Source organism: Rana temporaria, chromosome 3 (genome assembly GCF_905171775.1).
Source record: "Rana temporaria chromosome 3, aRanTem1.1, whole genome shotgun sequence".
Lineage (NCBI taxonomy): Eukaryota > Metazoa > Chordata > Amphibia > Anura > Ranidae > Rana > Rana temporaria.
The window spans coordinates 184,600,222-184,614,795 of NC_053491.1; the positions used below are offsets into that span (position 1 = coordinate 184,600,222).

General features: G+C 40.4%; 1 protein-coding gene and 1 long non-coding RNA gene across 16 annotated transcripts in view; both read right to left on the reverse strand.

Moving 5' to 3' along the window:
• Nucleotides 1–14,574, reverse strand: part of NAV3 (neuron navigator 3) — a 789,636-nt gene that overhangs the window by 209,584 nt on the left and 565,478 nt on the right. For 14 of the 15 annotated variants that reach the window (XM_040343949.1, XM_040343951.1, XM_040343950.1 and 11 more), the window contains one exon: nucleotides 10,000–10,139. In XM_040343949.1, the coding sequence (XP_040199883.1) occupies nucleotides 10,000–10,139 (140 nt within the window). Of the gene's footprint in view, nucleotides 1–9,999; nucleotides 10,140–12,201; nucleotides 12,665–14,574 lie in introns of those variants that run through there. The other variant, XM_040343954.1, reaches the window with a different exon arrangement.
• LOC120931947 lies at nucleotides 2,515–9,500 on the reverse strand. Its single transcript, XR_005747915.1, has 2 exons — nucleotides 4,126–9,500; nucleotides 2,515–4,050 (listed from the first exon to the last, which is right to left on the reverse strand). It is a non-coding gene; the product is annotated as an uncharacterized LOC120931947 (long non-coding RNA).

Sequence of the window (14,574 nt, forward strand, 5' to 3'; positions counted from 1 at the left end):
ATCCATATTCCGAGTTTGTGACGAGTGGGAGTTTGTTTGAACCTGGCACATGAAGAGAAGGTACCAACTACCAACATGCATATTTGGAGGTTTTAACAGACAGTAGAGCGGTGCTAGCCTAAATGTCCTTGCATGGCCCAGTCAGAGCCCAGATTTAAACCCCATCGAAAATCTGTGTTATGACTTGAAGACTGCTGTTCACAAATGGTCACCATCAAATTGAACTGAACTTGAGAAGTTCTGCAAAGAAAAGTGGGTAAATATTGCAAAGTCTATATGTGCAAAGTTAATAGAGACATAGCCCAACAGACTAAAGACTGTAATTAAAGTAAAAGGTGGTTCAACAAAATACTGACACAAGGAGGTGATCCTTTTTCCAACTCAGTCACTCTGTTTTGTGTTTCTTTTTTTTTCTGACATGTTGGTGTTCGATCTTTCACTTGGATGTTATAAATTGCACTTGGTAAATACAGCTGGATAAAACAAAAACTGTGTCTGCCTTCATTTCAGCCCGCAAAGCAAAAAAAAAATATATATTTTAAAAGGGAGGGTGATTTTCTATACCCACTGTATGTAATATAATGCCGCGTACACACGATCGGTCAATCCGATGAGAACGGTCTAATGGACCGTTTTCATCAGACCAAACCGATCGTGTGTGGGCCCCATCGGTTATTTATCCATTGGTTAAAAAATGTGAAACTTGTTTTAAAATTAACCGATGGATACCTAACCGATAGAAAAAAAAACGATTGTTTGTAGGCACGTCTATCGGTTAAAAATCCACGCATGCTCAGACTAAATTAGGGGGATGGGAGTGCTCGTTCTGGTAAAACTAGCGTTTGTTATGGATTTCATCACGCTGTAACAGACAGAAAAGCCTGAATCACCTTTACCAACACAAAATCAGCTAAAGCAGCTCCAAGGGTGGCGTCATTGGATTTGAACTTCCCCTTTATAGTGCCGTCGTACGTGATTTATTTGACCGCGTTCTGACGCAATCGTTTTTTTAACCGATGGTGTGTAGGCACGACTGACCATCAGTCAGCTTCATCGGTTTACTGATGGAAAAATCCATCAGACCGTTCTCAACGGACTGACCGATCGTGTGTATAGGGCATTAGAGTCATGCAGACAGACACATTGCTTTAGCTGGGTCCTTTTTTTCTCTGCAAGTTTAAGCTATGAAGAGAAAGACACTGGAAGAAAGAAGAGGTGGTGGGTGGTGTTACATTTAATCATCACTGAATTATTACATTTAATCATCTAAACTGCAAAATAGAATGCTATACCACTACATCAAATATAATAGAAAATGTGCTGTGTGTATAAATAAATACCAGCAGATGCTGACATAGTTAAAATGCTATATGCCAGTGCAGCTAACTGAAACAAGACATGCTCTGCAATTTTTCCTCCATATATAACAGCAGTGTGTGTTCTGCCTGCTGGGATTGAAGTGCAGGACACTAGTATAGACAGACACCTCACTTGGCTGCTTTAATCAATACCCTTTGAAAAATAAAAGTATCTTGAAGGTAATGTTCATTATCACAGCATTACTCTATTGATAAGTGGCTCTGTAGGTGACGTGAAAAATTGCCACTGCAGAATATCCTATCCAATCACAAAGCTGTGATAACGTATGTTCCGAGATTATAGGCCATGGTGCTAATACCTACATTAAATATAATAGGAAAGCTCCCAAGAAAAGCAAGCTATATTCAGAATGTGCTGTATGAACAGCAAACAACATTTTGCAGACACTGTCCCCATCTTGTGGCCATTTATGTGATTAATATTTAGTGTCAAGTCAATATTAACAGAATGTGCATTTCCAAACAGTATTTTCTAGGTATCCGAAAACTATCAGGGTTCCTTGCAGCAATTTATTTATTTTAACACAAAAGCACTTAAGACCCGTACACACGATAGGACCTTTTTCCGACCAAAATCACATCGGAATTCTGACAGAATTCCATCGGAGTAAAAGAGAACATGTTCTCTAACTAAACTCTGATGGAATTCATCAGAATTTGCGATGGAATTACTCCGATGGGGCATACACACGGTCGGAATTTCCGATGGAAAAAGTATTTCGGACATTTTCCATCGGAAATTCTGATCGTGTGCATGGGGGCATTAGTCTTCTTTAAAAAAAAGATTGTTTAGATGATTATTGTTACATGACAATGATCACCAGGTAGGAAATGTTTGCTTTTGACTCTCAAGCCCTACCTTCACAATGACTATAGCTCTCAGTATGTTTCTATTCGTTACTATAGTAAAGTCCATCTAACCGCACCCACAAACAATCACACATATGAACATAAACATTACTTGTGTTACACTTATACATGCATGTCCATTAAAAGGTAAAAATCTAAAAAAAAAAAAAAAAAAAAAAAAATTATCAAGCTTAGGAGGCTGCAGAAAGACATGGTGGTCATGGAGTGGTGCAGGAAGTGGGATAGGTATGTGGGAATATTCAGTTTAATTATCCAATCTTTCAGCTACTATGGATATCCAAGTGTGTGCAGATTAAATCAACTAAAGCCCAACTCAGGGCCAAATCTATAATTTCCCTGTTCCTCCCTCCTCTCTAACATATCCTGCCATCTGTTCACTTTACCTATCATGGTGAGGTCAGTTATACTCACCTGAGTCCCCCCCATCAAGGTTCCTTGCTGATGTCCTTTCCATCTGCAGAACCCAGCACGGCACATTAACCTTCACCATCTGGTCTCATTTTTCTCCTCTTGGTCTGACTTCAGCGGTCTTCTGGATCCTGAATGTGGGGATTATCCAACTTACTCAGACCGCAACTTGGACATCAGGAAAAAGGACCCATCCGGTAAGTAAATAGAGAGGAGAAGGACCCAGTGCTGAATGATCGTGTGATTATGGCTTCGGGTAAGTAAAAACAAGTGTTTGGAAGTACTGTCTATTATATTTATTTTATTTGCAGTGGTTAAATTTCCTGGACAAGCTTTTCAGATATTCCCTTCTTCACAGGAATAATTCCGTGAACTTAGAAAAGGTAATACCCCTGAAGCTTGTCCTGAGAATGTAACTTTTAGCGGGGAAAAAAAAAAGGTTCAGAGAATTATTGTGTTATTTTGTAATACAACCCACACAAACAAACTGACAGTGAAAATGTGTTTTTTATTTTTCACAAATGTCATTAAGCTTCACTATAAACAACAAACATACAAAAACGAAGCAAATGGAAAAAAATGGATAAGGAGGAAAAAAACCATTATTCAAAAGGTCATATAAACAACTACTAATGGAAAGAAAAAAAGCTTGTTTAAAAAAAATATATAATAATCAAAAATAACAGTGGTAGGAGGGGAACAGTGGTAGGAGGGGAATGGAAACCTGCTTTGAAAGAAGTTTTTTATTAACTCTTACTGGAGAATTCAGCAAGTAGGTCTTCCTCAATTTAATGTTGGTCATGTCTTCAACTTGGTTTAAAAAATTGTGAGGTGTAGGGCAGTAGGGTGTGATCTGTGAGTCATGTGAGCCATGTTCTCATGGCATGGGTTCATAAGACAGGTAGGGTACTGGATGAGGTCGGTAGTTGCAGGTTGTGGTGCTGCTTGTGGTGGCAGTGGTGGTGCAATTTGGCATATGTGGGAAGTGTTTTTTAGTGCATCGGGACAGCACAATTGACTCAAATTGAACATATCCATGGTGGGGGAAATATTTTGTGCTTAGGAACCATTCTGAATGTCAGGAGCATGCCCATTGTGAAGCAGTATTCCTCTTTTTTATAATTTTGTCCAGAGCCGTTAAAAGGAGATTCTTTCTGACACTGTTATGGGTAACAGCATGTTGTCTTTTATCTGCCCTTGGCCTAAAGCTTGACTTTGCAATAGACGGACCTGGCTTCAACTTAGGCTCCACAGACACATCTACTGAGGTTGTAGAGGCATTGCTCTCAGAAACTGAAGGACTCCCAGCAACATGTTCCACCGTACTGACAGTAGACTCAGTCTCAGGTTATTCCTTATTCTCCACTGGAATGTCTTCATCACTGAACGTCTCCTAATTAGAAAATATAAAAAATGTGAGCAAGGGAAATCTTAATTTCAAGAATAGAAAAAAAAAATGCCAACTTACTCTCGGAACTCCAGATACAGTTTCAAAAAGCTTTGTAGGTGAAAATGGCAGTTGTCATCTTCTGGCCCCAGCCTCATTATGACTCTTCTTTCTGAGGACCATCATCCATTTAACTCTGCCTATTGCTTTACCACTTCATTTTCAATACCTGGAGTGCAAAAAAAGAAGTACAATTGTTATATATTTTTTTTAACAGGTTTATAGCTACTGGACATTCTTATTCTTTGATGTTTTCTGAATTCCACATTGGCAAGTAAAAATTACACTATATTTTTCAATCAACATGCAAGTCTATATGGAGAAATATGCAGGAGATTGCTCTGGCACCAAAATTCTGAATATTGATTTGCAGAAAACACATTTGGATTGTGATGCCAGCAATTACTTTATTTACAAAAAAAAAATTCCTGTTGGTCCTATGGACTGTCATTGATGTTGACTACAGATTTACCTACACTGATTTGGGATAGTATTGTAGCGGCAGTGATTCAAGCATCTTTGCCCATTAAATGTTTGGCAAGTGCTTGAAGAAAAATCAGCTGAATCCTCCACAAGATAAACCATAGCCTGGGGAAAATATCCAGTATGTTAATTTTATTTTGTGGGAGGTAAGGCCTTTGGTATTGGTGGGCTTCTAATGTGCCCCTATGCTCAGAGAGGCCTGAGTCGGGAGAAAAATATTTGTATTCACAGACTATGGTTGCTGGAATGCAACTTCTGAATCCTTGCCAATAAAAATGGAGAATCCTAGAATTATCTATGCAGATAGATGTAGACAATACTGTCAATGTTTTGAAAGGAACCTTCATATATTAAAGGAACCCGACGGTATTATTGTAGTGGTAAATCTGTAAATTAATAGCAGGAGTGTGGCATGTACAGCTTGGCAGGCAAAGAAAACTTGTTGTTGACGTGAATAACACAGTTTTTTTGTGAATGTACTTATTCGTCTGGAAGGGCATAGAGATCTGGGGGCCTCCTTATTAAAAAGATGTTTACCAGAATTCTATAAGTATGCACCACAAATCTTCACCTCACTTTTGAAGAACAGGATGTGGGAAAGAGGCCCTTGTCCCTTAACATGGTTGACAAGTACCTTGCAAGGTTGGGAGGCCCAGCCAGTTATCACTATGTCATTCAGTAGTCGGATGGTGATCTGTCATTTACAACAGTAGAAGTGGCAGGTGACCATCGTTGGGTTGCACAGCTCATTGTGATTGATGTGGATCTGCATAGCTGGATAACATAATTGAGGCTGAATGTATATTGTCTCTCAACATGAGTACATAGTGCCTTGCAAAGGGGGATTTTCTGGCCCCTTGCTGAAGGCGTATGGCCTGTTAGGGTTTGGGAGGAGACTTTGTTACTCATTCACAAAAAAGTAAAAAAGAAACAAAAAAACATACAACTTGTAAAAAAGTCCATAGGGAACCCAAATATTATTGAAACAAAAAAATTATAAAGAATGTCTTCCAATCCATGTAAATCACAATATGCGTTCAGCCACTGATCTATACATGCCAAGGTCACACTGAAAAATGAAAGCCCCAAATATAATTTATGGCCTTTACACTAACGTGCAAATTTATGACAAATTTATGACAGTAAAATGTTCTTGTGCTGACATTTGTCAAATCTGTCACACTGCAAACTATTGCTAAATAAATAATAAAGTACTCACCAGTGGTGGTGTGCCGGGATTTTGAATATTTTTTCAAATCCAGGTAGATTTTTCATGCAATATCCTTGCCAAGTCGGGGATTTCTTCCTTTTGTCTTTACACGTGCGGTCAAGCTGGTCACATGTCATTTTCTACTCGACAAGACTGGTAAACTGGTCTATAGTGATCCAGCTACTCAAAATTTAAAACTACAAAAAAATTCTGGTCAAAAAGCAAATTTTCATAAATTGCAACATGCTTTTCTCCCTAAATAGCTGCTGTACAGGTCACTGGAGGGTTCAAATAATTTTCATTTTTAGATGTGTTGATGTGCATTGCATTCATATGCATTGAGTTGACAAGTAACATTTTTATGATATATTTTAAGGTTTCATTAATATCTCCTCTTTCCCGTCTTTCCTCTAGACCACGTGTGTCAAACACAAGGCTGAATCTGGCCCTTCAGGTAATTTCATGTGGCCCTTGCACTCAGGGCTTTTTTTAGCTGGATAGTGGTGGAGACCTTCACAGATTCCTGCCTGCCCTACAGATTCAGATGGCAGGTGCATTGTGGGGTTAGGCATCACATGGTAAGCTGCACTGTGATTCTTATCTGTGTCCGGTTGCACAGATTCTAACCAAGGATCTTCCTATAAGTGAGAGAGAGGGGCTGAGCCGCCTACACTGCCAGGAGGTACTGGAGCCAGGATGGGTAGGTGAGGTGCAAGAAAACTTTGGGGGGCAGGGAGGGAAATGTGTGCATAGGTGGGGGATGGAGAATGGTGCAGAGGCAAGGAGGGGTGGAAGTGGGAGGTGGACACCCGAGAGAGCTAAACCCCTCTATATGTAGCATACTCCTCAACCCTACTGTAAACAGTGAACCCCTGAACTTTGCACTTTGTGCATATGAAACCCCAAAACTGCACTCAGTACTCGGATCCCACCTGAACTCTACACTCTGTACATAGTGCACCCATGAAATCCATACATAATGCTCTCCTGGTATTTATTGCCCCTTTAAGATCCTCCCACTGCAATTTGACCACATCCACTGCTCAAAGTGGTTCATCAGAGGAGAACTTGGTTGAGTCCCTGCACCTATTCTCTCAGACAAAAAGCCTTGGGTAAATGTATATAATCTTACAGGTACAACCGGCCCTTTTAAGGGCAACCATAATGCTGATGCGGCCTACGATAAATTGAGGTTGACACCCATGCTCTAGACTGTAGATATTAAAGTAATTTAGATTTTTTTTTTAAATAACATACTTCAAGGGTTTTGCACAGAATGGCCCCGATCCTTCTTTTCTGGGGTCTCCCGGTGGCGCTCCTGCTCTTCAGCGAGTGCCTCCACGGAGAGCAGATTTACATGAGCGGCAACCGTGCAGGCGAGCTCCCGAGTCCTACTGCTGCGTCTACTGACACAGACAGCAGGACTCTGCTCCGCCCCTGGCTCCCATGTCACTGGATTTGTTTGACAGCAGCAAAAGCCAATGGCTCCTGCTGCTATCAATCTATCCAATGAGGACGGAGACAGCTGCAGGAGCCGCTGGGTTAATGCTCAGCACTGGAACGATTGTGCTCAGGTAAGAAAAAGGGGACTCTGGGGGGGCAGCGGCAGCACATGGTGGGTGTAATGCAAGTAGTGCGACTGCGAACTCCAGTTTATAGGCCGCACATCACAGGCTTTGGGGGTTCGGGTTGGTGAACATGTTAATAATATCAAGAGAGGTCTTCGTACCCATAGTGTTTCCAGGCACTTCAGGCAATGTCATAACAGAGACCCCAGATGTTTGAAATTCTGGGGATAGAAAGGGTCGATCAACATTGGAGGGGGGGGAATTATATTCGACATATTAGCCAAAGAGAATCCTATTGAATTGTGGAGGCCAAGGTTCTCACCCCTGAAGGACTCAATGTTTTTGATCTGAATTGTTTTATTTCTGATAAATAAATGTTTTTAGATTTTTGTATATTAAGGGGTTGTACTTATTAATTATATAATTTTTATATATATTTTCATATGTAATATTTTTAGATTGTATAATTTTTTTAATGTTTCTTAAGAACGGTATCGAGCGACTGTTATTCAATTTTATATAATCTATTTATTTTAGAAGAATAGGTGTTAATATCATTCTTGACCACATGATGGCGATAGCCTGATTGTATTGTATTATAATTAGCTCAGTAATGTGGCTGTTGTGATCACTTTGTACTTTGTGCAGTGATCGATAATTTATAAGAAGTTAATTTATAAGTTCTAAAAGTCAATCGTCCTGCAGTTTACCGACAATATAGTAACAACGTTTTCCCCCACATTTGCATGTGACGCCTTGGTTTATGTGGACACGTTTGTTTTGTTGTTGGTAGGCAGACAATGTTTTGGCTCCACCCCACTGAGGAAGTTCGTGGAAAGGTAATGCGTACAGGGGAGGACAGACGTCGCTCGCTGCCGTCCTTTTGTGAAACAAACCTGCCGTTTGTTTGTTTTATGCTACTGATCGTTCGGATCTTTGTGAGTAGTTTTATGCTTATCCAATAAATGTTAGCATTTTTGAAATGGAGAGCACTTAGATCTATTTTTCTTCCATACATGGTATATTATCCAGCTGCAGACTACTGAGGGACCTGATAAGACAATTTGCCATCAGGTGTATCTGTATTTATGTTATCTGCTTGCATGACTACCTGGTAAGGTCCATGCCTTAAGGTGAGAGTGGCCAATCCTAGTGGTGGAGGGATCACTTATTGTTTGGAATCTACGTCACTGGTGAATCTTGTAGCGGATTCTGGAATTTGTTTGTCACATAATTCTTTGGACTATTATTCACGTTTAATTTTGATTTTGATTGACTTTTTGGCTCATTTTTTTTTTGCTGTTTTTTTTCACCTATACCTTTAATGCATCATTTGAATTGTATGCGCTGCACTAACCATTTATAATATTGCAAGATGAAATGATGGGCGCCGGTCACTTTTTGAATGCGAACAAGAGATGTATTGTCTCTTAACAAGAACTTTGGGAGAGAGGATTAGGACCAGAACACCCTTAGGTAGATGCAATTGTAATTGGCAGACTCTGAGACACTATACAGTAGGTAGACAGCTATACAGGGAAAGGCCTCCAGCCGGATGCCATATCTGAATAGGTAGGACCGCTGTATCCTATGGCAACTGAACTTGTAACAGTCACTAAAAGGTAGTCATACATAACTCTTGGTAATACAAAACTGTTCTTCTCTTATCTCCCAGTATCCCACTGTAGGTCTTCACTCACTGAGCTCCCAGTATCTCACTAGACTTCCAGATCACAGTCATCACCGGATCTCCTGAGCTCTTCCACAGCTAACCCGCTGTATAGTCCACAATTGTCACCCCCTCCATCCTTCAGAGTCCCTGGCTTGGCATTCGCTGAAGCTCTCCCACTTCTTTACCATCTACGGTTGGTGAGAAGTCAGCTGTGGTACTTGCTTGAGCTTACTCACAGTAGTCTTCGGTAACAAGGTGGATAGCCCCCAAGTGGCGACTGCTTCCCCTTTACCCCCGACCACAACTGGTTCCTCGTCCGGCTGAACTTTCGCAACTCGGATGGACTTCAATCAGTAGCTTGCTATGGGGGCATCCAAGCCGAGCAGCAGCTCAATGTGTCCATTTAGTGTGTCCCCTCCCTCTCCTGATTGGCTAACTGACTTTGACAGCAGCGAGAGCCAATGGCGCCAATCAGGAGGGAGAGTCCTGGACAGCCTAGGGACTCATGGACATTGCTGGATAGAGAGGGGGCTCAGGTAAGTATTAGGGGGCTTGGGGGGGGGGGGGCTGCTGCACACAAAATGTATTACGATAAACAAAAACTTCTGACTTTACAACCCCTTTAACCACAAACAGTTACCATCTAAAATATTGTTACTTCCAGTAAAATAATGATTAATAGAAAAATCAGCTTTTAATTTATTTGCATTAATCTAACATGAGGTGTTTACTGTATTTGAAGCATCTACATTTGCACAAGCTAAAGGTTATAGCAACTACTGGAAAAGCATAGAAACACAAACTGACTTGAAAAGCAGTGATTTCTTAGAAAACCTTAAAGCAACACTAAAAAAGAATTAAAAGGCCAATATACAGTAAAAACACGCACACCTATAAAAGTAACACAATCATCGTTATACTGTACTTAATTATTTAATTGCTTAGTCGATTATCACACTTACCTTTTTCATTGCCATTTGCATAATGAGGTGGTTTATTTTTGTCAATGCTGTTAAAGCTCTGACTTCTTCGATTTATATTAGCTGTTCCCTGAACCTTGGTACTGCTGCCTGCAGCTGGCACCCTGGAAGGTCCTGGAAGTCTACAGTGAAACACAAAAATATTGTTATTGCCCAACAAAACAGACTGAACAGGGTACAGATGCCAAATGTCTCATGGCATTAACAGTATTGCATTCAATTTTACTCTTTACAGAGAAGTTCCTGTGCAGGGCTTAACACTTGCTTATTAAAATCTAATGGGATAATGAAATAAAATGCAGCTGGAGATTAATTAGGTGCAAATATAATTATAAACTTGTAATGTACCTTTTCTTCAACATTTTCATCCATATTTTTCATGGATAACCAGATATTGTCCACAGTACAAACAAATGGCCACTGCCCCCACCTATAACTGGCCTTACCGGCAAGGAGCAATGCATATAAAACAAAACAAAAGAAAATTCCCAGCTCAACTTGTCAGCCAGCCAGCAACCAACCAACTTAACCTGTCTAACAGTTTGCGTTAAAAACAGGGGTTTAGTTTGCACACATATGCACAAGGCACCCCATTATTATGCGTAGTCCAAACTCTATACATTTGTGAGAGCCTCCATAGAAGCACATGCATTATAATAGATCGGCAAATGGCAGGTGAGCCTGGAAGGAGCCCAGGGGAGGGGCGCACCGGACACCCAGCACATAGCAGAATGGTAGCAAAGGTGTCCAGTGTGTCCCCTCACCAGTATTCCAACAGCACAAACAAATGCCCACTGCCCCAGCTATAACTGACATTGCGGCCGCTGGGCACGCGCACCAGGTCCCAGGCGATGTGGCACGTGCGCGCCCCCTAGCGGCCTGAGAAGCTCAGGACATCATATGACATCCACCCGGAGGGAGAGAGGGTTCCTGCCGACGTCATATTACTATAACTTGGTAAGGAAGTGGTTAAATATGTTTATGTCACATTGATGTAAGTCAAGATAGAATATTGTAATAAAAGACATAAAGAGCATAAGGGCAGATAGCGTATTTAAAAATACTAGCATACACTGCTTTGCTCTCGTAGCAACAGAACATGTATATATATATATATATATATATATATATATACACACACATATACATAATATAAGTAAATTTAATTTGGCCACTAAATCTGTTTCAAATACTGATACACAGATACAATTTCTATACTGCAATCTTTAATACTAAGAGCTCAGCAGTTTAAATGCAGATGTAATCAGAGACACGTACTGTTTTGGAAAGCTACATGAAATGACAGCACTGCAGCTTATGTAATTTGTGCCATGGATCAAATGTGAGCAGCTGAGCTACCTTTCCCCAAAGCAAAGTATTATCTAAGCATCCCCTTTCTTCAGGGAATGCAAGCCAAAAATAAACATCATCTCCAGCCACAAGACTTCTGTTCCCCACACTGGCCTTGACCTACACCAACACTTTAGAACAGACCATAAATTAAAGAGTTGTTAGATCAATGACATCATCACTTGCCAAAACACTGTGGGAAAGCTCTGCTGTAATGGAAAAGTAAATCTTTAACTAGGAACAAATTATGAATAAAAGCAGTACAATGTAACAGCATAGAACTTTTAATGCTGATCTGATTATTTCCAATGTGTAATTGGTCAAATCAATTACCACAAAGACAAAATGGAAATATATTTTTGTGATAAATACACACTGAAATCATTGTGAAAAACAAAAGAAACAATACTAAAATCAGATGATCAAAAAAAAAAATCACAAACGCACACACACACTATCAGTTTTGGGATCTATCCAGTTGCTCACTGGCTCCTTACATACAGTATATGCTATGAAAGAAATACTGCAAGGGTTAGGGTATTTGCCTCCCACTGTTACCTTGGCCAGAAAAATACCACTAAATAGAGCAGTTGCATCTTATTATTAGTGCTGTCATGACTACTTATTTTATGGTAAGATACAGTATAGGAAATCCTTCAAACAGGGTCCCATGTATGCACAAATGGCCAGAGAGAGAATTCAACCATCTCATTAAGTAACCACAATTACATGTGTCAAAAAAAACAGAGGGGAAAATGATGTTCCCATACAAGTTTAACAACTAAACCATACTATTGTTTAAAGCAAAGCAACTAACATATGTTTATGTTTTACCTGTTAAATATAGGATAAGCAGCCTTGTATAACTGTCCCTCTGTTTGGCTGGTCAGTGGTAGACTTAATGATTGACTGTTGGTACGCATTCACATCTGCTTCAATCAATTGTGCAAATGAATGGGGTCACTGTTACAGTTAATAATAAACCAAGACGGTTTCACTTTTAACATTAATATGTTCAGTGTAAGACATCAAACTCAAGGTTGTATATAGGTGTATACAGGTGTTTAATAAAAGCATATTAGGAAATTCTAACTGCTTTATTTTGATCCAGATATTAGGCTTGGAATATATTTGAACATAAAAGTTCAATTAAAAAAAAAATACCTGGCGGAGGCGGTTTTTCATTTATAAAATGCCTAACCCGTATATAAAGCATAAGTTAAAAATGACCACACACAGATAGATCTGAACTCATTAAGAACAACAATTGGAAAATTGTTCCCACCATGCAACAATAAAAGGTTCTGCAATAACCAAGTTCTACTTATATGTTGTAGTATGTTTCAGATCATACTTATTCTAGATATAATGACAACATCATGGAGTAAGCTGTAAAGTGGTTGTGTGCTGGTAGCAGCTGCTGCATCTGAGGAGTTGATTCACCACAAAAATGGGTGACATGCCCCGTACACACGATCAGATTTTCCAACTTTTCTTCGAGAATCCCGGTCGTGTGTATGCTCCATGGCAGTTTTTCCGACGGGAAAACTGCTAGACAAAAAAAGAGAGCAGGATCTCATTTTTCCCGCCAGGAAAAAATCCTGGCGGGAAATCCGCTTGTCTGTATGGTTTTCCGATTGGGCAAAAAAAACACGCATGCTCAGAATCAAGTATGAGACGGGAGTGCTCTTTCTGGTAAAATTAGCGTTCGTAATGGAGATATCACATTTGTCACGTTGTAACGGACTGAAAAGCATGAAGACTGAAAAGCGCAAATCGTCTCTCACCAAACGTTTACTAACACGAGGATCAGCAAAAGCAGCCCAAAGGGTGGTGCCCTTGGAATGGAACTACCCCTTTATAGTGGTGTCGTACGTGTTGTGCGTTACCGCGCTTTGGACGGGGGGACTTTTGTCTGAGCGTGTGTATGCAAGGCAGGCTGAGAGGAATCCTGTCGGGAAAACCGTTGTTTTTTTTATCCGACGGAAAAACGGTCATGTGTACTAGGCATCAGAGTGGGGAGTAAGCTGGAAAACCACAAATCACTCAATCACTGATGCCAGAAGTAAACATAGCAATCACATGATCATTGCTTAACTTTGGAAATAGGAGACCCTTACAGAGAACTGACTTGTCTTTTACATTGACTCAAGGTGGCCACTTTTGGGAAGCCTGTGCCCCCCCTCTCCCCAACATCAATGGCACAAATATTCCTCTGGTGCATTTGACAGAATGGCCAGAAAGTTCAGTATGCCGATTTCAAATTCCAGTGGCACAACTTCCTGATTTATCCATGAATTACTTGGAGGGAGGGGGGGCTGCCAGGTGGTGTTAAATCTACCAGGGAGAGAGACATCACAGCAGCCATAGTGGTCAGCTTGTAAATTCTGCAATATGGAACTACCTCCATGGCGATAAAATCTTTATGAAAAATCAACAAGAGGGCAGGGTTCGTATTCGAGTCGAACTCATGTTCGACTCGAACATCGTATGTTCGATCGTTCGTCGAAATCCGAACAAAACGGGTCGTTCACGCCAAATTCGAGTTACGTTTCACAGACCATAATTCACTGCGGCATCGCTGGCTGATTATTGGCCAAGCATGCACTATGACCCGCATGCTTGGCCAATCACAGCTCGCAAAAAACAGAGAGCCATAATTGGCCAAAGCCAGGGTGGTTTAGTACACGCCCCACACTATAAAAGGACGCCTGCATGGCGGCCTTGTGCAGTGTGTTGCGGCAGTTAACAGAGAGAGACAGAGAGAGTGTCATTTTTTGCAGGTAGATAGAGCAGGCAGGCAGGCAGGCAGGCTAGTCAGTTAATGTTACAGTGTGTAGAGGATATATATACATCCCAGGTGTTGTACATATATTTATACACTGTATAGTTTAGCTAGATCAGTTCTTCCTAATTTACTGGCAGGCAGGTGATTGTTCCTATTTAAAGACGTTATCACAGGCATACTATAGACTCGGAGCAGGTACAATATTTAAAGGAATTTTTCATTTTGATGCAGGAGCAGTGATTTTAATGATGCTTAAATAAAACAAAAAAATGAAAAATTCCTTTAAATATTGTACCTGCTGGGTGTCTATAGTATGCCTGTGAAAACGTCTTTGAGAACCCGGGTCTTGCCCGAGGGAACATGTATCAATGGAAATTTTTTTTTAAAAACGGTTGTTTTTTCAGAAGTCCTGAAAAAAA